Consider the following 23,907-nt stretch of genomic DNA (forward strand, 5'->3'; position numbering starts at 1 on the left):
TAGTGATCTCTTCCATGCACCTAATGCATTAAGTCTTCATTTCTCAGAAATGAAATAGGAAGTGGTTGCCTTTCCAAACTCATTCAGCAGTTGGATCCAAAACACGTTTTGCCCAGCCAACTTGAACAAGAAATGCAGCTGTGCTTATGCTGCCATGTAACAAGAAGAGAGGTTACACAGCAGTTTCCCACTTCAAAGTAGAGGCTTCCATTTTTTTTATGACTAATATGGAAAAGTTCACTCTAGCATAGAGGGTGATAGCTAGGACTGTACTGTATCAGACATTGAAGAAATGTAAAATTACACTCCTAAAGCTTTCCAGTCCTTTTTAACTGTATTTGTTCCCACAAAGCTTCAAGCATTTGAAATAGCTGCTAGGTACAAGTAAAAAAAAAAAAAAAAAAAAAAAGACTTATGTCTCAAAAGTCACTTCTACAAATAATGTAGAGTTTCAGTCACTGCAGTTTTCAGAATTGACTATGTTCAGCACCATCTCAAACCAAGCACCAAAAAGACACATTTTTTTTACACATACAAAAATAAAGGATTGAGATAGAAAGCCATGAAAATATTCAAACGCTATAAAGTTGGGCTTTGTTACTGCTGTTGTTCCTTCTCGTTAGCAACATCATTCATTCACTGGTGAGTGGCTAGGATGTGCACCTTATACCTAGAATCTGCCTTCCTAACAATTCACTTTTTCAATTTAAATGAGATCTAGAATATACTAAGACTTCACATGACAATTCTACTTACTAAAGATATTTCAGCATAAAAATTATTCACAGTTGCCTTCTTGGATCTACTTTCTGAATATACGTGCAAATAAATAAGCAACAAATAAGAAGCAATAATACTGCTGTTCAGTGCTTAAAATAGCATTTTCTTTGGCCACCTAATTTTAAATCAACAGACAGCTCTTAACATGGTACTCACAGACATAATGCATGCTTTTATTAATGGATATTCAAAGTTGCTGTGTAACTAAACCACAAAAATTTATATGGAAAGACAGTCATTTAATCTGTATTTTACATGAAGGATTTGTACAAAAAATCCACTTATATGTGTTAAAGAAATCCATAATTTAGCACATTATATTTTTGTTCTGATAATTAACATAACAAAAGCCTCTTCTCAGAACTGATTCTTTGGTTTAAAATTACACTGCTTTGTTAGAAAGTATAAAGCTATTATTTTCATAGAATGTAATTATAATACACTTTATTAAAAAAATGTTAACTGTTTCAGATACTTAAAATATATATATCTATATCCAAAGCTGCCATAGATATCCAAAACATACTAAGTATATTTTTAAGCAAACATATGAGAGAGATTTGAAATCATAGTTCCAAACTGCAACACAGTGGAAGGAAGGTACTTAGCTTTGTAGTCTCTAAAATTATGGCTCTTACATTTATATACCAAAAAGACAGTTTCCAATTTTTACAGAGAAGCATGACTTCGTAAGTTATTCAATATGATATTAAGATCAGTTTCCAATAAGAATAAGATATCAATAATGTTTGGAATCATTTTCTAAATATAAAAAAGTCAAACTGATATAATAGATAATACATGCTGAAAAAAGATCCAAGAAATGTACTAACCTCTGGTTGCTATGGTGAACACAGGAAGAAGCAGAAACTCAAAACAGCATGCATAAATACTTTTGAAAAATTATTTGAATACAGAACAAAAACGTGATTCAAATATGCAACATGAGACACTGAAGTGATTAAAAATAATGTATGTGAAATTAAATAATAACAATATAAAGACTGAACCATTTATTGAAAAATTACTGAATGGTGCAGAGCCACAGATATTTATCTGACCATGACTGTTTCTATGAGAAAATGACAGTGCCAAGCAAAATTCTAGGTCTTTGTTAGGTTTTTGTTAGGTAAGTAATTTTGTTGACTACTTACACAGTCTTACATTTGAGTTGCTTACACAACATTTGAAATATACTATACTGATATGACATAACTATTAGTGTTTCGTTTACTTCGGACTCCTTATAGCCTAAAGTGACAAAGTATTTCACTATGTTGTTCCGAGATTTAAGTTAAATGATCTAAGACATTAAATGATTGAGCAGATTTTTAAAAATATTAAATTTAATAAAATTAACCATTCTAGGCTTAAATGACAGAACTTTAATATTTACATACTGGTTTTACATCAAACAGCAATAGTTAGATTTTAGCCTATCCATTCTTACAAGTATATGTAATGATTTAATAGTAAAAGACTGTGATTTAAGATAAAATTTAGAAAACAGATGAACAGTATTAGTTAATACTTTAAGTTTAGTAACATATAAAGTACTGAGAGTACTTACAAGTACTCTAGCACACAGAAGGTGGTTTCATAAAGCATAAACTCAGCTTCAGGAATTTCCTTTTTTTCTAGTACTTACTCAAATTAGCAGTTAGAGAAAAATGTATAGATACAAAAAATGTATCTATATAAATAGATATCTGTAGGTATTTCATGTATCTACTTCCCTAAAAGAAAGCAGTATTCCACCTTACTTAAATTACTGCATCATGACAGATTCCACATGGACTGGAGAAAGCAGACTGTGCAATGGGAGCAAGCTAGGTGTATTGCTATTGTCTCATAAGCAGCTTATGGACTTAGTCTTGAATGTCCAAGAAAGAAGGGAATATATTTTCTCCCTGAAACCCAAATTTGGATGTACAGTCTTCTAATAAAAATCTCAATGAGGAAACTTTATCTGGCATATGAAGCTTAATACCTAAGCAACAATCACACTATAGGTGAGCTCACAACTGCACAAGAGAACATTACACTTCATAAGACTGTCAAAATATTCACTGACAAAGCTGAGAAAAACAGAGCATTTGCTAGTTGAAGGCAGCCTTAATGTCTCTTTCAAAATGCCAGCAAACAACGAATAACAAATTAATCACTATTTCAGTGTTACAAACAAATTTTAATGAACTTCAAACTTCCAGAGGAGGAGTACCTGTAGGATAAATACATTGTACAGCTCTGGACTAAGCCACTGCCAATCAAGGTCACACAAATCCCAAGCGGATAAAATTGCCTTATTTAATAAATAAGGCCAAGCATATTACCAACAGACTTAACATTAACAGGTGAATGAAACAACATAGTTCACATTCTATACATTGTCCTTAACAAGAATAAAGAACCATCCATCCTCTGCAGATCAGCATTATTGTAACTCCTCAAGTAGCTCTGCATGTATTGCAGTGGGAATGCACTAACCATGGAGAACACTGGACTTTCACTCACACACTGCATATCAAAAGTTACTTTCTAACAATTGCTTGCAGATTCAGTCTAAACGTTAACAGTTAGTTTCTGAGATATCCCTTAAGCTGATGAAGTCACTCATTCACATTTTTTTAACTAGAATTATTTTTTTTCTATACTGAAAAGAAACCCTGACATCTGAAATTAATCCTGATCAAAAGCTACAGCGTGCTGACATAAAAATAGGATGCAGCAGCAAAAATTAAAGCAATTCCTACAAATATTTACATATGAAGATGATAGCAAGGAGCAATACAAAAGGAACAAGTAAAAAATTAAAATGTAGACCTTTACTTGGTTTCTTGCTTGTTTTTTTTTTTTTTTTTTTTTGGGGGGGGGGGGGGGGGGATGTTTTGGGGGGTTTTTTTGGTAACCAGTATGAAACCATTTTCTGATCCAATTCTTATTTATATAGTACCATTTATATATACTTTATCACTAGTTATCAGTTCAAAATTATTTACTAGCTTAAAGCAATAATTATCACTGCAATGACTATTTAGGTAGTCTTTGTGTGAAAAGCCTGGCAGTATTACTTTATTTTTAGTAAAACTGTATTACAGCATTTAACAAAAAATGTTAAGAGTATACTGTTCTTCAAAACTGAGAACAAGCCAGTAATCTAAGGCACAGACTGAATTCCAGACTTGATGTTTTACACCTCAAGCACACATCAGAGCTTCCACATCTAACATAATCACTATTAATAGACTCTTAACTCATGGTTTTATAGAATCACTCAGATTTAAGTCATCTGTTTTGCATAAGCAAACAGCCTCAAAGACTTGAAAAGTATGTGGCACCTTAGTAGCAAAAGACAGGAATGCAATTCTGCCACACAAATCTGATTTCTTATCTTGACCTCCCTACTACTCGCGATGTACTGAAAAGGATGGTCAAACACTCTTGAACAACAAATGTTTTCAAAGCTACATGCAAATTCATACAATTTAAATTGGTTTAAACTTTGAAAGTAAGAAATAAAAATCAGTTTTTACTGGAAAAAAAATATCAGTTTTTGCTTCTAAATAATCCCAACTTATCTAACGTATGTCATAAAATACTGTTGGAAGACTAATAAGCAACAGAAAAGAAAAATCCTATAAGGTAAGAGAAAGACAGTTGGCATTTTGTGTTTGTTTGGCTTTATTTTTCTTGGAGGTGGTGAATGTTAAAATATCAGAAAAGATAGGCATTGCTATGAAGCTTTCATAGGTGAGAAGATCTGATTAACCTGTACTCAAACTGAAAACAACTGGGTTTGCAAACATATTCCAGTTCAGGAAGTTAATGCAACACAGCTTGCATCAAATTGTAAGATCAATCCAGCTACATTTAAAGGTTGCATAGTCCATTATCAGCGGTTGAAATAGGATATTAGGAATACTTAATTAGGTTTTAGAAGTTTCAATGCACTGTATGTCAAATGAAAGATTACACTATTACAGGATATACTGCCTAAGTACATGAGTTATACTTTCAGAATCTGTGTACTCATCATATTAAACTCTCAGACTCAAGCCACAAGAAGATTGCAAGTAAAGGTAAATGGAGCATACCTTCATTTAGATTATATGCGTTAAAATACCCTGTAATAAGCCAATTATTCAAGGCTGTTCAGAAGACTGCCCATTTTAACTATTGATTTTGGAGAGGCCTAATATAGGAAGAAAAAACACAACATTAATGAAAAGAACTGAGAAAAGCATACAAAATGAGTCACTGACCATTTATTTAATATTGTGAAATTACAGAATGACTATTAAAGTTCTGCATCTCTTGAAGAAAGTCTCGAAAGAGAAGAAAATGAACAAAGCGAAAAAGGGAAGCAAGCGCCATCTAGTAACTGTAGCCACAATTTTAATTTATATTTAGATCAATCAAATGCAAAATGCAACGGGTAAAATCCCTGTATGTATTATTTTTATTTCTTAATATATTCATGAAGGTGTCTACCATATGAGGAAATCACATCACACGCCTGTAGATACCACGTTATTCAGGTATCAAAGTATTTTCTTTTCTTTGAGACAGAGTGACACTCATGTAAGCACTTGTAGCAATGCTCTGTAAATCACAGCTAATGCTACTCTCTGTTAAAAGATTTAGTGCATACTGAAGAAAAGTATTTTTCAGTGATAATCCCTAACGGTCATGAACTCTCCTGACTGATTGATTTTAATATATTTATCACTGTATACAAATATTGAAACAACAGTTAGGGAGAAAGAGTATTAGGATGATTCTGGGCAGCCTGATTTAGCACTTGCCAACCCTGCACATAGCATGGGAGTTGAAACCAAATGATCACCGTGGTCCTTTTCAACCCAGACCATTCTATGATTCTATGACAATTACAGAAAATGACAAAGTCTGTTCTTTACCTTATTAAAAAAAAAGAGAGAGAAGTAACATTTGGTGTTCTTAGTGCTGTTTCTGTCCTTAATCTAATGCTTTCTTCTCCAGTGAATCAGCATCACAAATTGGTTATATACTAAAAGCAGTGAAAGCTGCTTGATTTCTCTGATATTCTCCAGTACCAGAATGAGATACTGAAACAAAACACATCTATTCAAAGGAAGCTTAGCCTAGGATTGTTGTCATACATTTACAGATTGATTTCCTGCAGATAGTTCTTGCTTCATTCTGTCTTTTTCCAGAAATATACATTGTTGTTTTGTAATCTAAACAACTTGTGATTTTTCTACCTTTTTTCCCACTTGTATCCAGATATACAAACCAACGTGGTAAAAAAGCTTCCAAGAAACTTAACTGTTTTTCACAACTGCATTTGCACTGTACTCTAGATCACTTGCTTCATATTTTAGAGCAGATTTTTTACAATTACTGATAACATCACAGATATGAGCAAAAGATGGGGCTACAACAAGCGGGGTTTCTGGGAAAGCCAAAAGTAAATAACAAATCCTACTAAAAGTATCATATGTAAAATAAGGAAACACTACCAAACTATAGCCATTCAAAATAAAAATCAATTTTCTTATGCTTATTTAAAACAGTTAAAGCACCATAAAATCCACAAAACAAAGTAATTTTAATCATACTCAGTGTCAAGAAACATACACTAGCACATAATAAGAACAGTAGTTCCCAACAATGAAATCTGAAAGTAAATTCTAAAATCTGAAATAAAATCTGTGTGCATACATACTAAATGTGTGTAAATCAACCTTTTCCCGAGAACTGGAAAGCATATCAAAATACACATTCTTTTTCAAGAACATGATGGTGAGCTGATCTTAGAAAAGTATTTAACAATTTGTACCTTAAAACATGTATCTTGGGTTGCAAGTTAGAGCTCACCAATTTCACAGAATACAGAATCTTACAGGAAATACTGACCTCGCTTTTACAAAAAAAATATTGCTGTCTTCTAGTTGAAAATATGGCTGTATTTATCTTCTAAATACAAAACTACATTTCATGAGCAATATTACAGAAGTACAACAGATGTATTTCCAAAGTTTGCATTTGTTAAGAGCTTTAGCTTATCTTTCACCAAATCAGAACAATAGTAATATAGATCATTTACTGTACTGTGATACACTCTTGTGGTATATCAAGGAATGAGGTGATCATCCAATCATAACTGGATAAAGAGAATCAACACATAAATATCACTTTATACTATAAAACTGAGTGCAACTTGACTGCAAATTCTAATCTCTTATGTTGAAAAAGAAAAAAAAAAACATATAATACCGCATGAGAAAATGAGTAATGGAAAATGCAGCATACCTACCAAAACTAGCACATCAGACAAATATCATGAATACAGTTTTAGGTTAAATATTAAAACTTCCCAATTAGTAAATTCATTTAAAACTACACCCAGAAAACTTCTCATTCCTTCAGTAACTTATGCAACAAAACACTTAACATTAAAGCTTATGGAACTCTTGCTCTTCAGGTTTTTGAGACTGATAATAATGTAGCTTCTATATTAATAGATTTTGAGTAGTCAGTCTAGTACGTAAGTTCAGTTACATTTACACAGAAAAATATTTTTTACTCTACAATAGAAGTAACAGTACATCAATCACTCCAAAAGTAATGCCTCCTATTTGTTTCCATGGAAACTACAACAGATACAAGAAGCACAATAACACTATTTAATGTAGCAAATTCTCAGATACAAAACACTATTTTTCAACATAGTCACCACAAATAGCTATGTGTTGCCAGTTATAAACAAGACCCTGCATGCTGCTCTTATAAGAAAATGCACCAGTGAATGTGGCCTACTATCAATCATTGTCACTGCTGAAATGCACCACTCACAACCTCACTATGCTCACATCCACTGCCTCCATAAACGTTCAGTAAGTGCAGATGAATATTGATAGGTGCAATTTATTCCTCATGGAGGAATTCTGCCTCTGACATCGAGGGCCAGCATAATAAAATAGGAGGCACTACTTTTAGAGCAGCCCTTGTATTTCTTTATTACGTGGGCATATATCTTTGCATTAGCCTCCTCTACTCTCTACTGTCATCAGACCCTACCTGAAGTAACGCATTCAGCCGTGGGGCTCCCAAAATAAAAAGGACATGGATCAGCTGGAGTGGGTATAGGAAGGGTCACAAAGATGAACAGAAGTCTTATGCACCTCTTATGGAAAAACAGGCTGAGAGAGCTGAGGTTCAGCCTGGGTAAAAGAAAGGTCCAAGGAGACCTTTTAGCAGCCTTCCAGCACTTAAATGTCACTTATGGGAGAGATATGGCAGGATTCTCTACCAGGAAGTTAAGTGATGGGACAAGGAGTAACAGTTCCAAGCTAAAAAGTATAAATTTAGATTTGATATTAGGAAGATTCCCCAGAAAAGTTGTGGATGCCCCATTTCTGTCAGGTTTCAAAGCCAGTCTGGATAGGGCTTTGAGCAACCTCGTCTAGAGGAAGGCTTCCCTAACCATGTCAGGGAATCTGGAACTAGATGGTCTTTAAGGTCCCTTCCAAACAAAACTATTATTTCTTCTATAATATGCTAGAAGAGAGAAAAAGTAAGTTCACTTAACATCATTTTTAGCCCTTTTAGTATCCATCATATTAACTCCTGTAAATGCATTAATCCTAACCCTAACCCCACAGCTTTGTAGCCTTCTGCATGAGGCCTGGCTCCACCCTGTGGCTTGGCTACCATGCCATGATAATGGCAGCCAAAACACTGGTGTGCTATCAACACTATCTCAGACCAAAACCAGAACAGTATATAGATTCTGAGACTCAACTGATAGCAGTGAATGTATTCTGCTTTCCCACTTTTCAGGTATGACTAAGTCCAGTCTTTCATTCATCACTGCCAGTTCTCTTTTACAGAGTCTTAAAAGAACAATCTAGTCCACACTAGTAGATTAATACTGATAGTAAACTTTCTCCCTCAGGTGTCTTGCAGTTCGGATTATATAAACCCATTTGATTTTAGTTTTATACTTCAGGGTTTCTTTCTTTTCACAGCAGCATTACAGCTCTTTTGAATTCTACTTGCCAAGAATTATCTTGCCATGTGCAACCAAGCCTCGAATCCCAGTTTCTCTTCATGCATCCCAGTTACATCTACCTGTCATTTTATCAGCTTTGATAGCAGCTTTCATTGAAGTAACCTTGCTGAACATATGGACACTTCTCCAACTTTCCAGTGTTTCAGATAAATGACCAAATACTTTGAAATATGTTGAAATGCCAGTTACAAAAAACAGAATCCTGCTGCATATCTATCAAGTATATTGCAACCAGATTTTAAACCGCACAAAGCATTACTCTGCATGATCAAGGAACCGCAAAGGCAGGCAGTCACCTTAACTTGTTACCCTTGTCAGTTATACTTACACACTTACAATTTTAGGAACAGTCATTTCTGTTTTAAAGGACAAGTCAGACTGCACAGAAGGAAACATTTTGTCTTTATAACTGCTAAGCTGAGTAATAGAGCAGATAAGGTTTCTAAATTTCATTACTGAGGTGTTGTTGGAGGAAAGTGAGGTTGGTACAGAAGTGCTATCTTGTCAGCTAATATTTAAAAAGAAAAGCAGTGCCCCACTAAGTTGTAAAAATGAGAGAAGTGGGGAAGCGAAGCCATAAAACAGAAATACAAAGTTGTTAATAACTACAGAAGAGTATATTGTTTGCTTTTCTTAATTGAAATGAAGATAGAAGCAGCAAACTGATCCAGAAGAATGTATCTAATAACACAACTATTGTTTTGCTATAAATATTTACCTGTTACACCAATAATTGTTATTGCTTTTCTTATGTTCATTCAGGAAAAAGACTGGCTTGGGGGCATTGGTACAAGAACTTCATTAACAAAAGAATGAAAAGAAATCTTTGTTTTCTCAACATCCAATACTTACACTAATTTGCAAGAGGCAGGACACAGACCATTGTCACTGGTACCCCATTTTTCTTATGACAGACATATAACTGAATCTTTCACCTAAGTAGTTTAGTGGGTCAAGTAATCTCAAGTGTTTTCTTTTCACAGACTTCTGTGTGACAAGCCAGATTAATAAATCATTGTATTACAGCGAAGTATCTGGGAAGCTTAATTTAATAAAAAAAAAGGCATGAAAATGACCCATCTTCTAAGGACAGTTTTCAGGATGCTGAACTAGATTCTATCCTCTGTAAAAGTGAATATTTTTAAAAACATCAGTTTATCCTGAATACAACCATTTCAGCTAAGATCTGAAAGCTATGAAAGAATGGAGAGAGCTTAACTGAAATAAATATCTACAAGACATTTAGAATATGGACATCCTTTATCAAGATGCTTGGGTCATCAACCACTACACCAGGCTGTGCACAGCCACATCCAGCCTGGCTTTGAATGCCTCCAGGGATGGGGCATCCACAACCTCCTTGGGCAACCTGTTTCAGAGCGTCACCAACCCCTGTGTGAAAAACTTCCTCCTAATATCTAACTTAAACCTCCCTCGTCTCAGTTTAAAACAATTCCCCCTTGTCCTATCACTATCCACCCTCATAAGCAGCCATTCTCCCACCTGTTTGTATGCTCCCTCCAAGTACTGGAAGGCCACAATGAGGTCTCCCTGGAGCCTTCTCCAAGCTAAACAATCCCAGTTCCCTCAACTTTTCTTCATAGGAGAATGCAATGCAGGATTATGTAATCTAAGTGGGGAAAAAAGGACTGTAGTCACTATTTACATATAAATTAAAATTTAGTTTCAGCATTATCAAATCAAATGCAAATAGAACAAAAGGTTGTAACAAATACACTGCCATTTTCTATATGGTACGGTAGAGTCTTTTCAACAATTTTCAATACAGCTGCCTAATCAAAAGTCACTGCTCCATTAACAAATAATCTTCTTTGTTTTCATAAACTGTATTGCTCTTGAAGTAAAATTACAAGACTTAGGCCATTTACAGAAAAACTAAATGTTTTTTAGAGGAGGAAAAACAATGCTCATGTAAACTTATATGTTAGTAATTTTCAATGGCAGTGACTCTGCAGGCTTGCTATGCAAGGTTTATCAGACAGTTCTTTCTTGCATTTAAATTTACTGAACTCACAGTGAAGAAAAGACAAGAATAAAGTACTGCTGTAATGAAGATGTTATTGCACTCAAATATAGTGTTATCTTTAGTCAGACATAAATGCTTGTGACATTAGATTAGAAATTTATCAAAACTACTGAGTGAATAAATATTATAGAATCACAGAATCACCAAGGTTGGAAAAGACCTCCAAGATCATCTAGCTCAACTGTCCACCTACCAACAATATTGTCCCACTAAACCACATCCCTTAGTAAAACATCTAAACATTTCTTTTCATTGGTTTCATGAACTTATGATAGTAAGCAGGCTTTGTTCCTCTCACGATACGTACAAATAATACCTATCTCCTCTGGGATTTTACTTACCCACATAATTAAAAAAATATTCTCTACTTGAAATCATCATCATACTCTATTTTAACTGGCAATAAAATAAATTGATTTTTGCCAAGTCAAATGTGCTTTGCCTTTAATAGCAATTGTTAAGTGATCTCCATCTTGACCCACAAGCTTTTCTAGTTTATGAAAGTTGGGCTTGGATATCATCTCTACTGCCAGGTCAACCCATCTTAGGAGTATATTCATTCACCGTTATTTAAAAATAATGTTGGTTTAAAGGATATTTAAGTTGACACTGCAAGGGGGTCAAACCTAAACACATCAGGTGTTACTTCTACCTCTACGTAGTCCCTTCCAACCCCTGCAGGGGGTGATAACAGTTATATTAAAAGGTAACTAATTTATTCACTACTGTATTAGCAGCAGAAGTTATTAGGTAATGTTGTTGGCAGTCTTAAAGGTTTGTAACAATGAGATTCTACAAGTAGAACAGTTGGAAGCAACTCCATCCAGCATGACGACAGCAGGCTCTACCTAATGCCTGAGGATCCATACCTTATGCTGATGAGGCTATAAAATATAAAATACAGCACAGAGCTCATTTGTTGATTTGACCTTCTTGCTCTCTTCCATGGTTCAAAAACGTTTGAGACTTGGGTGACACCAGAGCAGTGTAGACCTTGCTGTTTTTTCTTATATAATACATGCAAACACACTTAGCACTGAGATGTAAGAAGAACACCTTGAAAAATAATGTTGGCCCAAGAAAAACACATTCACCTAAAACTCCAGAACTGAATTCACTTCAGAACTCTACAAATTACAGTAGCTTACAAAAAAATTTCTTACACAGTCTTATCTCTTTCCGTTTTTAAAAGTCATTTACTAACACAAAGACTAAGAACCTCCTTTGAATTTATGTAGAGGGAAAACTGTCACCCAAATACATGTTATAAGAAAACGTCAATATTAAAGGAGTCAGCATACTCTTGGAACCATCCAAATAGTGCAAAACTCAGTTGAGATATTTCCAATAATTAATGGAATCAGTATGCTCATCGTCATATTTCAGAAAAATCTGGCAGAATTATAGGAAGGAGAAAAAAAATAAAATCAAAGAGAACTATATTGACCTTTTCAAGGCAAGTGCCAACAGAGATAGCACTCCCAGAGAAGTGCTTTATTTTTGAATAATTAAATCTGGCATGAGCTCTGGTGTGATGGGATCAGGCACTGCCATCTCCAGTAAGCTTAGCATGAAAATCTGTCCCAGCCAATAAAAAAAACTGTACAAAGATCGTTCAGTCCTTCTCTCTAGAGTTTACCAGATCAGTTCCCCTTTGATATCTAGAAAAGAAAGAAGAATAAATTTATAATTTTCCTTGCCATCTCCCATTAACTGCAGTTATCTCCATATTGTAAAAAATCATGAAGTATTTAGGAGCTGTTTTTGCATCTGCAATTTCAAATTCTCACTTGGCCTTTTAACACATTAACATAAAGATCATTTTAAAAATTGCTCTTGTTGGAAAAAGTCAAATCAATCTATTAATACTGTTTTCATCGTAAAACTACTACCTTTCTTACATTTTGCATACATGGAACAAATTGACATTTTGTACTTAGATACTCTCAAAAATGTTGTCCTTGTTAGAGACTGCTTTGTTGTGTGCTCCATATACCATCAAAATCTTATTTGCCTTCAGCAAATCACTTCAAACAGCAGAAAGAAGACTAAGCAAAATGTAGCTGGTTCTGAGTTCAGTTATTGTGAAAGCTTATTCTATGTGAAGCCTAGGCACTGCTTTCTCAGGACATTAATTGTACTGCTATGTACCTGTTGTAGACTCTGTGGAAATAAATAGGAGGCATTACTTTCAGAGCAACTTATTCACAGTCTTTCACCAGCTTTTGTTTTATATTGTCCATACCCTTCAAAGCAGCCCCACAAACCAAGTGCATTTCTTATTACCATTTCATTACTTCTCTACTTTCTGCAAGCAAGCAAACTGTACACTTACATATAACACCTTATTTTAGCATTTGAGTCCTAAACATGTTAGCTTCAAGCTACTCTAGGTAAACAACAGGCTCTAATATCTAAGATTAAGGAGATTAAAAACTTAAAAAACGCCCCACTGACCAGTGATGCATGTAGTGCACTACTATTGTCTGTGCAATGTGACACCATGCAAACTTTATCACTACTTGTAATCCAATATTCTCCTGACTTCCCAAAAGATGATGTTCCTTTTCCCACACACACCAGCCTAGGAATGTTCTATTCTTTCCTGTTTCTCTTGGACATACTGTGCCTGTGTTTGACTAATGTTCTTTTAGCGTGCTGAACTTCTGAACTTGCCTCCAAATTGTCTCAGCAGCTCCCTAGCTAACTTCCTGTTTTCAAATATTTAACTAGACCTTTCAGTATTGGCTGAAGTATCCTATGAAAAAAAAATCAGAATTCTAAAGAAGATTACAAACAATGTTCTGCTTAAATTTATTTTCCTACACTTAATGACTTTTCGCATTCCTTTCATCTGGCTAAGTCTTTTAAATGTTATCCTATTCCTTGTGATTGTGTCCTTAGCTTCACAACTGAGTCACATGCATTAATTTTTTAATGTCATTTAGACTTCTTCTGAATTAAAGTACAGTGTTTGCTTGAATCTCTAAAATAGCATTTTCAGAACAGTTTCTGAGCTTCTTGTAGGCATGACTACCTTGTTTGCTGGATCATCTTCCTATGTCATTTAATTCTCCATCCTGAAGCTAAATATCTGTATGCTGGATTGACTCAGATTGTTCTTTCCTGATCCACTAAAATTATGATCATTCTCTCCTCCTACCTCCTTTGTACAATTCTAGACCACTCTGAGAACAGCTTTGTTTGGCTTTAGTTACAGAATACCAGAAACAGTCATTTTCTTGTAATGTCCTGATGAGTAATTGATGCAAGTCCATACATAGGTAGTCGAATCTCCCACTGCACTGCTACCAAATTTGCAGCTTTCCTCAGCAACATACTCTCATAATCTCTTCCAATCCAAACCATTCTATAATTCTATGCACTCATCAACATCTGCACCAGCAAAGATGATCCCACTGTCTCTGAAATGCACCACCCTTGATAAGATCCATGGTTTGGTCTCCATACACATCCAGCAAAGTATCAATGAATATCAATGAGTATAATTTTTTCTACATTGAGGAACTCAATTACACAGCTTTTCTTCATATTAACTTCCATGTCAGATGCTTTTTTGTCAGATGCCATTTTGTTAGACTGATCCTTGCTGCCACCTGTTGCACAGCAACAAAATGTAATGGAATGTTGGTGGGAAGGTTTAACCTCTACAGCCATACCAACAGCATCTGCCTCTGACATGGTGGGCCAACAAAATAAAATAGGAGGCATTACTTTCAGAGCAGTCTTAGTATAAAGGGATTGTCATTTGATCCAATTTTTGTTTGTTCATCTTACGTTTTAGGCTTTTGATAATTCAGAAGTATACATAAGGTTTGCTCCTGTTGCACTGCTCAGTTTTTCATGTATCAGTCAGATTTAAGTCATCTATTTGGTTTAATGTTTCCAAAGAATTATATTAAGTGATTGCTTTGATACCAGTGTTGCCAGAAAGACTTTTGAGCATAAATAAAAGACATGAGCATAAATCTGATAGATCTCATATACTTGATATTTCTTATGGTTTCTCTTCCAAATCTCAGACTATCTATCATACCATATGCTTCGTTTTGCCTTTTAAAGAGAAGAATTATGAGATTGTCAAAGAAGATACATGCAAAGAATTCACATTCAATTTATTTTCAGATTTCTTTCTTTAATTTCTCAGTTGCTTTTTTTTTTTTTTCCCCCATTGTCAATTTCCTTTCTTTTCTTCACTTTTTTTTAACAGCCAAAGAGGTCAGGGGCCATTCCATACTTCCACACTGATGTCTCTAGGGCAGTAATTTCATTCCCTACTTCTATTCTTTTAACTGCTGATAGAAAACTAATGATTGGAAGGTTCCAGGAGCTTTTAATATTCTTGGGGCATCTCAGAATAAAATCAGAATAAGCACGCTTTCTTGCAAATATCAAACATATGCATGCTTTTCAGTCATTAATTTAATATTTTCTCAAGCATTCATAGTGAAAATATTTCATCCACATGCTAATAAGTACTTTATGATTCTGGACCTGTGTGGATTCTGCGTCCTCCCACATTCCCTGTATTACAGGAAATCTATATGACTTTACATATTAAAGGAGTTGGCCTGCTATTTTGTCCTTGCCTACTTCTTTCATATATATATAATCTTATTTCTTTAAGACTGCAAATTAATTTTGAGTTCAGAAAATGAGCTTTTTGATAAATAAACTGCACTTTGTTTTTCATAGCTTGCCTACAAGAATAGAATCAGCAACTGCTGCTTTGCTAGTTCTCATTGTTCCTGCTTAAATATGTAATTTTTGTAACACACGTTGCTTTCACAGAATGACTTAATTTCTGGAAAGTGACAAAAATGATAACTGTACTCTTATAACAAATAAACGAGGAAAAAATGTGCCACCCATAGCTGTGAGTTATTATGAATTATTCTTATCAAACAAACGACACAGTGAAAACATTTCCTTCAATAAGGTACTAAGACTGTAATCAGCAGGTCCAAGAAGTGATTATTTCACTCTACTTTCTTCTCTCCCAGGGAGAAGTATCTGGAGCACTTGTTCAGTTTTGCACTCACCACTTCAAGAGAAACAGAGATATATTGGAATGAGTACAGTGGAAGGCCACCAAGACGATGAGAGGGCTGAAACATGACGAAGAGAAAAGGCTTGAGAACTGTAACAGTTTGTAGAAAAGATGGAATTCTTGCTACTCTCTCCAACTATCTAACAAGAGGCTACAATAAGAGGTAAACAGATTCTTCTCAGATATGTGCTATAAATAAGGAGCAACAGACAAAAGGTTCAACAACAAATACTGCAACAAGATGTTACAGAAAAAAAAAATAATTCACCATAGTGATGATAAACAGTAAAAAACATTGCCTAGCATCATAGCCATACTTTCTACATCTTTAGGATTATCTAGAACTCAGCTGGACAAAGCCTCAAGCAACATTAATTACACTGACCCTACTTTAAAAAGATAGTTGGACGAGTTGGATTTGTATCCCTTCAAAACTACAAAACTCCATTATTTGAGAATGTCTTTGACTCTCCTGACATCCTCAAATAAAAGTGATTTTTTACCCACATATAATCCTTGCTCCATGTTATTACTCAATATTTTTCCAACAGTTAGAAGCTAGACCCTTCCTTTACATTTTTACACTCACAGTAATGTTTCTTTCATGACTGCATAACATCTTCAATTATTTCAACTGCTTTCATTCAGAATCAACATCATTTATAACTTTCATACAAATATCTGCTGTGGCTTCAAATCTTTTCTATATTATTGTTGTGGATGCCCTATCCATGAAGATGTCCAAGGCCAGGCTGGATGGGGCACTTGGGCAGCTTTCTACAGTGGGTGGGTGAGTGGGCAGCCTTACATGGTGGCAGGGGGTTGGAACTGAATGGGAACTTCCAATCCAAACCATTCTATGATTATTCTCTATTCCTTTTAAACAGAGACATTTTTCAGTGGATTTTATACATGGATCAAGAATGAAATATTTACTTTGGGTACACCAGCTGGTAAAAAGTAGTAACTGACCATCTGAGTACTTCAATTTGAGTTTACATAATTACAATAAAAAGCATTTAAAGCATCACTGAACATTCTGGTCCCTTATTACACAACTGACTTCGATGAAAAGAACACGTAAGCAGTTGCTTCAACAGAAACCAGCTCATTCTTTGCATGGCATCAACTCGATATAGAATCATTTTCTACTTGTCTTTTTGGTTTCAGAGACAAAGCTTTAGAAATAGTCACAGACTGTTTCCAAACTGAATATGATTTGATGACGCTACATTATAAAGCACAGTTATAAACCTCTTTAAGACTAGTGGTGCAGAAAAATGTAGGTCTCCGATTTTTTGACAAGTGTTGTCATGTAAGTTTTGTATGAGCTATAGAGAAGCATCCCTTCTTCCTATATCCAAGAAAATAAAAGTAGTTACTGTAATACTCTCTGAACTAGGATTAATGTTGTTATTAAGAGATACTGAAATACTCAGTGCTGTTTACTTAGAGTTTAAGTATTCATGCAAACTTTTGTGAACCAGTTATTTGAACAAAGCTGAAAGTTAGTTGCACATCACCCTTTCAATATCTACCTAATGCTCTAAATATAATCTTTAGTCTCCTTTTCCTTTCGAAAAAAAAAATGAGGACACACATTATTCAAGTGAAAGATTTCAAAAAGTAAAAAAAAAAAGATTTTTTTTTTTTTAAATAAAGCAGTGAACACAATCTCTAGAAAAAAATGTACATTCATCCCTGAAGACTTTTTACCCACCATTTACTACACTATTTGGTGTAACAATGTATTTAACTCATTTTTTCAGCTGGATCCAATAATTCTTCTCTATTAGATTTTGTCAAAACAATGTATTCAGTCTATTCAGTTAAACTTTTAAAGGATATAATCTTGTTAACTCTGATGTTCTTGCTGTCTATGGAGGTTCACAATCCTTCTCTGAGCCTTCAACGTTTGGTCCGAACATCATTCAGCCTCCCAAATTTTATTATTTAATTACATGGGAAACAGTATTTCCTCCAATGGTTTTTAAACCTTCTAACTTATTAATTCAAAGGGATTCAACTGGGAATTCTCCTAACATTATGAAAGCACCATAGTTATCTTTACACTTATTCTAACAGTCTAAGAATCTATCGTCTATGAGGCTTTCTTGCCTTTTTTTTTTATCTTTGCACAACATTTTAAATATTCTTAAGGATCGTCATTAATAAATTGCAACTCAACTCATTAGAAATACTACATCACCTTAAGCATCGAAAGCCTGCTCTGACAAAAGCTCAGCAAAACAAACAAACCAAAGAAATAAAAACCTGGAGGTTTCTAAATAACGCTGTATGTTATATTAAATAAATGTATTGCAATGAAAAATGTGAAAGAAACTAAAAATTAAACAATGCCTTTTCAATTTGAAAACAAACTAATTATTTGTGCTCCTTTACCTGCCCCAAAGTACTCAATCTCTGACACTAGAGATACAATCTCTGACAAGGAGCATTAAAAAAGTGTCAAGAAGTAACAGTAAGTAATTTATGTATTGGATAAATAATGTTGCAATAGCTAGTAAAACAACTTATTTCCAGAAAGGCAGAATAGTCAAAAAATACTTGCAGAGTTTGCTCTTCCACAGGCTTTGAAAGTTAAAGAAACTAAGCAAAATGTCAAAAGACATCAAGGTTGCCATAGGTTTGCGAGAAGAACTTCACTTAAAAACTATTGTCTTTCAACCAAAACACATCAATTAATGTATACACTCTGAGAGTAAACATATCACCTTCTTGTGTCACTGTATTAGTGTATTTTATTAAGATACTCTGACAAAACTTAATAAAGAATTTTTCAAAAGTCTATATTATTAGGAAACATTTCTCAGTTTTTGACATGTTAAGAGTCACAAATTTCCTTGCCATCCTTAAAGTAAAATAGTTGAATGTTCTTCAAATTTCTTTCATCACACACTCCACTTTAAAAACATAACATTGATGTATAGAACAGTATATGTTTAACAGTGTATACAGTTATTTAAGACCCAATTTTCTAAAAGGTAACTCCAAAAGCTGAAAATTGTAGGTATCAATTACTTACCCCTCTTCTGACAACAAAATGTAAGTTCCAGTTTGCAAAGCATGTCAGCATTCTCATACTTGTCCTCTTCTGCCTTAACCCAAAAACAGGACTCTGTCATTTCCTGAGGCCTGATCTTTAAGAGAGAAAAACAAAATTTAATTAATGGTTTTTATACTATGGAAAGAGTAACCTTTGTAGATTCCAAATGAAATACTTAAGGGCAATGTAAAACACAAAGTTTTCCCCTAATTTTATAGTTGTTAAACTGTTTATGATTCAAGTGCTTTTGGAGAAACAACATATTTGTTACTCAAAGTCTACATATAGCAAACTGTACTTGGTATTTTATTTAGATTATGAAACTTGGGTAAACTTTGGTCTCTGAACACAGCTGGTTATTTTAAATAGTATTATTTTAAATAACAGCTGGTTATATTATATTGCCTCATAAAACTCTGAAAGTGTTGTTTTGCTCTGACTATTTTCTAAAATACAATATATTGATAGTCCTGGCATACTTGATCCTGTCACAAAGGAGAGGAAAGAACTATACAGAATATATATTTGCAACTGTTAAATTTATCTAAGTACGCTTATACTAAGGACAAATACAAACACTTGCAATGGTTCTCCCACAGAATGACAGAGGCAAAATACTTGTCTGGAAACGATATAGCTAACAGTACAGTGCAGTGATTGATACAGTGAAAACAGTCCACTAAAAGACAAGGCACAGCAGGATCCAGAAAGCATGCTGCTATGAAGGTTCTATTATTTCAGCCCAGAATTATATTTTCCAGATATTTTCTCAGAAGCTTCAGGGGTGAATGGAACACAATTTTCAGGAAAGAGAAAAAAATAAAGGCAAAAAGTATGCATATCTAACATAAATTTAGCTGATTTACCTATAATGTCTTATTCCTAACAATCTATTTAATCTCTATGTACAATTTTAGAGCAGGTATTTGCCATTCATCATACTACCTTAGACCAGTTGAGCCTTTTCATGGTAACTTCCGGTCTAAATTCTTTTTTAGGCTTCAGCCCAAATGGCAGAGCACATGAAGGTGGAGACCACTGTACCCCAGGCAGGCCTGGTGGAGGTGGTGGTGGTGGAGGAGCACCAATTCCTGCAGCAAATCCCAAGCCATTCAAAAGTGGAGGAGGAGGGGGAGGCGGCGGTGGTGGTGGGATTGCTCCATTAGAAGGCAGTGGTGGAGGAGGAGGAGGCATCTGATGTGGTTCTGCAGCTTCCAGTGGAATGGCAGATGCATCTCCAGATGTTGATGGTAGAAATCCAGGTGGCAAGGAGCCATACTGACAAGGAAAATATTCAGTTTCATATTTTTAGTAACAAAATGCCATCACTTTCAGAGTCAACAAATTAAGATGGCATGATATTTTCTGTACATAGGACACTCAAATATGTATCATAATAAACCCAACACAGATTTCATTTCGTAACTGGAAGTCTCAATATTTGAAACAGACACTCAGACAACGCCGAAAATCACAAACTGAAATTCTATATCCCCTCATCACATTTCAGTGATCATGACCTACAGAGTGTATAACACGTGCCTTGATGAAATTTTATCTAGACTATTACTTTAACCCAAATTTAAAAACAGTTCTTGCATTCTTACTTATCCGACAGATTACGGAGAACTATTCCTAAAATTTGATTTCAGAATATGACAAAGTTAGAAATTCTGTTGAAAACTGTCTAATTCGGGAGCATTTCCATTCTGCAGGATTGAAGGCAGAAAGAAAAAAACTCCTTCCAAAAAATACAGCTGCATTACATTTGCAGATATATATAACTGGAAGCCACTCTTTTTGATGAAGTCGGAAACGTTACCATACTCTAGGTGGACAGAAGTAGCAACAGCACAATATTATACAGTACTTACTGAAGCAGTGTTTACAACTGCAACAATAATTTGTAAGATAACACCTACTTAATATTCAGTGCAGTGAGGACATCTATATGAAGAGGGGCTTTTCCTTTTAGAACTTCAATTTGAAAAAAAAAAGGATCTTTTGTTGCGCTATGTTAAGAAATTCTATCCTAGGCCTTTAAGCACAGTTAAAGAGGTAACCAACAAAAAGAACATAAGAATACATATTATCTATCTACTGGTCATAATGCTAATCAACTTCTTTCAACTTATCGTTATCAACTGGCACTGTTCATTTTAGTTTTCAAACTTAGAGGGGAAACACAATAAGGAAAGATCAAACTATTTTTTTTAAAGAAATAGCTGAAAATCAATAGATATAATTAAATAAATGCAGGACAGTTTTACTGTTTCCAAATGCTTGAAAGAAGCATTCTTTACACTGACACAGTCACTGAAATATAAGTTCTAAAGATGAAACAAACTGAATACTAAAAAGCTCCAAATACTAATAAAGTGAAAATGAGGAACAAGACCAGGAGAAAGACAGCTGTAACAGGTAGATGCCATATGGAAACCAAAGATTCCTCTTAGGATGGACATAAGAGTAATAGTACTAAATTGAATGAATCAATTACTTGATATGTAGGAAGCATTTCAAGTAGCATTAACAGTGAGATAGTTCATGGTATGATAATCTGTGAGTGTAAGCATAAATTATGCTCACTGACTGCATGCTGTGAAAAAAAATATATATTAGAAGTGATTCTGACCAGAAACCTGAATCAAAATGATATTTTCAACCAATCAAAGAATAGATGAACTAATTTTCCTCACTAAAAAAATTAAACAAGCTCAGAACCATAAAAAGCTTTATGATGAAAGCATATATTTCAATATCTTTCTACATGCATGTCATCTCAATGTTATCTTACTTTAGTTGCTTTTATATTGAACCTTACTCCTAAAAATAAAACACAGGAAAGTCACTTGCTCACACAGTTTCCTTATACAGATTTTAGAGTAAAGTAGTTAAAAGTTAACTCAAGCATCACTCAAAAAGTGCACTATATATGCTTGAAATTTGAAAATTATCAGCAAATCTTCTTATCTAATCACAGGTTTTCTTTCACTGTTGGATATTCATGGTAAGGTTTCAGAAAATCAAACTGCACAATGAATAATTTCCTGTGGAGGGATAAAGATCACAGTGATGAATGCTAATCTAAAAGCATAGGACTTATTACCCTATGTGGTTAATTACTTTGGAAATATATGACACTGAAAGTAAAATCCAAATGAAATGTAGGAAACTAGTTTAATTAACAGAACTCAGGCACAAAAAGGATCAACTGGGATCTCACGTAGGCCAGCAATGTCACACTACAATTCTTGCTATAAAACAGAAATAAAGTAAGCTAACAGAAAATCAATAACAGGATTCTTTGAATTATCCTCAATCACTCTATCAGAATCTGCAAGAAAATCAAATGAAATCTATTCCAAAAAGAATACTTTCTATATTTATTAAACTGTCCTATACCTGAGATTTAAAAGCTTGTAATTCTGCTTCGAGTGCATTGATTCTTTCTTCTTTTTTTTGCAGTAGGGCCTGGGTCTCTTGATGAGCTACAAAATCTTTCTCAAACTAAGGAAATAAAAGAAAGCAAGAGAGAAAAAACAATTTTAAGAATAGTCATGTCCACATACTTTCTAGGATTCTCACTTCTTCTTCTGTGTTTCTTAAGATAAGAAAAAAAAGTAAAAAATGGTGAAGAATGGTAAGATGGAATCTGTACACACGAACAAGACAACTCTTATTATTACTCTGTTCATCTTTTTCAATAGATAGCTGTTCATATGAATCTTTCAGTTGATTTTGGGGTGACTTGTACCTTACAGTAAATAGTAGAAAGACTCAGTTAAGGTTAATTATTTTATAACACTTCTCTACTTCCCAGACCACAAGAAATATTCAAATTCCCACTTCAACATAAGTAATAGCAGTAACTTGAAGTTAAAAGCTATGCCACTTTCAATTGCATTACTCATGAGTCTGTTATGCAATTTCCTATATCCATCTTACGATCATAACTTCAAATTATTACGCACCTTCCTGGAAAGCTCAGAAGCCCGCTCTTCACATTCTTCTAATCTTGCTTTATCTACACAAATATCTGAAAAAAATAAGCAAATGCACACTTGTAAATATGCAAGGAAAATAATATTCTTAATCACATGCATCACTCCGTGCTTTGAAAAAAAGTACAATACTGTAAATATTTTCCAGCGTGAGACTTACCTACTAAGTGGCTGAAATTTATATCTAGTCTTTTTCGGTAAGAGAAATCTGGGTCTGTTCCACTGCGATGTAACACTATCTGGGACACACACTCTTCAATTAATTTGAAATACTGTGGACTAAAGACAGAGGCACATTTATTTATTAACATATATTTAAAATCCTCCTTCTGAATACAGTAATGTCAAAAGATTTGGGTTGACTTATTTCCAAAGAAGGATAAATGCAAAACCCAAAACCTTCACAAGACAAATATATTTGGCAGTTTATTTCATCAGAACAGTTACACAAAGCCTGAAAAACCAGCACATATAAACGTGAAATATTTCTGTATCATAAAATCTGCAACTCTTTTCATGTGGAACTACAAAAAAGGCAGGACTCCTTCCTGCTTCCTTCCAATAGAAAGAAGGCTCTTCCTTCAGCTAATTCCTTCTGCTTTTACGACTTTTCACTATGGAAATACTCAGGCCCTGCTTTATTAAAACAGAAGAAAAACAATTCTAAAATGCCAACTGGTGTCACAGCTGGACCACTTGACCAGAACGTGCAAGCTGTCACTTCAAAATCATTCCAGTGGAAGAGGTCTAGCACAGATGTACCCAAGTCAGGCAAGCACCCTTAATTTAATAAGTTGAGATCTACACACAAAGTACACTTCTGAGCATTATTGTTTTTGTTTTTGTTTCAAATACATGACACAGTTACAACTGTTTATAAAC

General features: G+C 34.3%; 1 protein-coding gene across 1 annotated transcript in view; it reads right to left on the bottom strand.

Annotated features, from left to right (window-relative positions):
- The window catches only part of DIAPH3 (diaphanous related formin 3), a gene marked incomplete at both ends in the record, with an annotated part of 225,786 nt that overhangs the window by 153,058 nt on the left and 48,821 nt on the right, over positions 1-23,907 (bottom strand). The window contains 5 exons of the mRNA XM_079534573.1: positions 19,001-19,115; positions 19,967-20,299; positions 22,427-22,531; positions 22,996-23,060; positions 23,186-23,304. Coding sequence (XP_079390699.1) covers positions 19,001-19,115; positions 19,967-20,299; positions 22,427-22,531; positions 22,996-23,060; positions 23,186-23,304 — 737 coding nt within the window. The remainder of the gene's footprint in view (positions 1-19,000; positions 19,116-19,966; positions 20,300-22,426; positions 22,532-22,995; positions 23,061-23,185; positions 23,305-23,907) is intronic.

This window comes from Tetrao urogallus, assembly GCF_951394365.1.
Source record: "Tetrao urogallus genome assembly, chromosome: 1".
NCBI classification, from domain to species: domain Eukaryota; kingdom Metazoa; phylum Chordata; class Aves; order Galliformes; family Phasianidae; genus Tetrao; species Tetrao urogallus.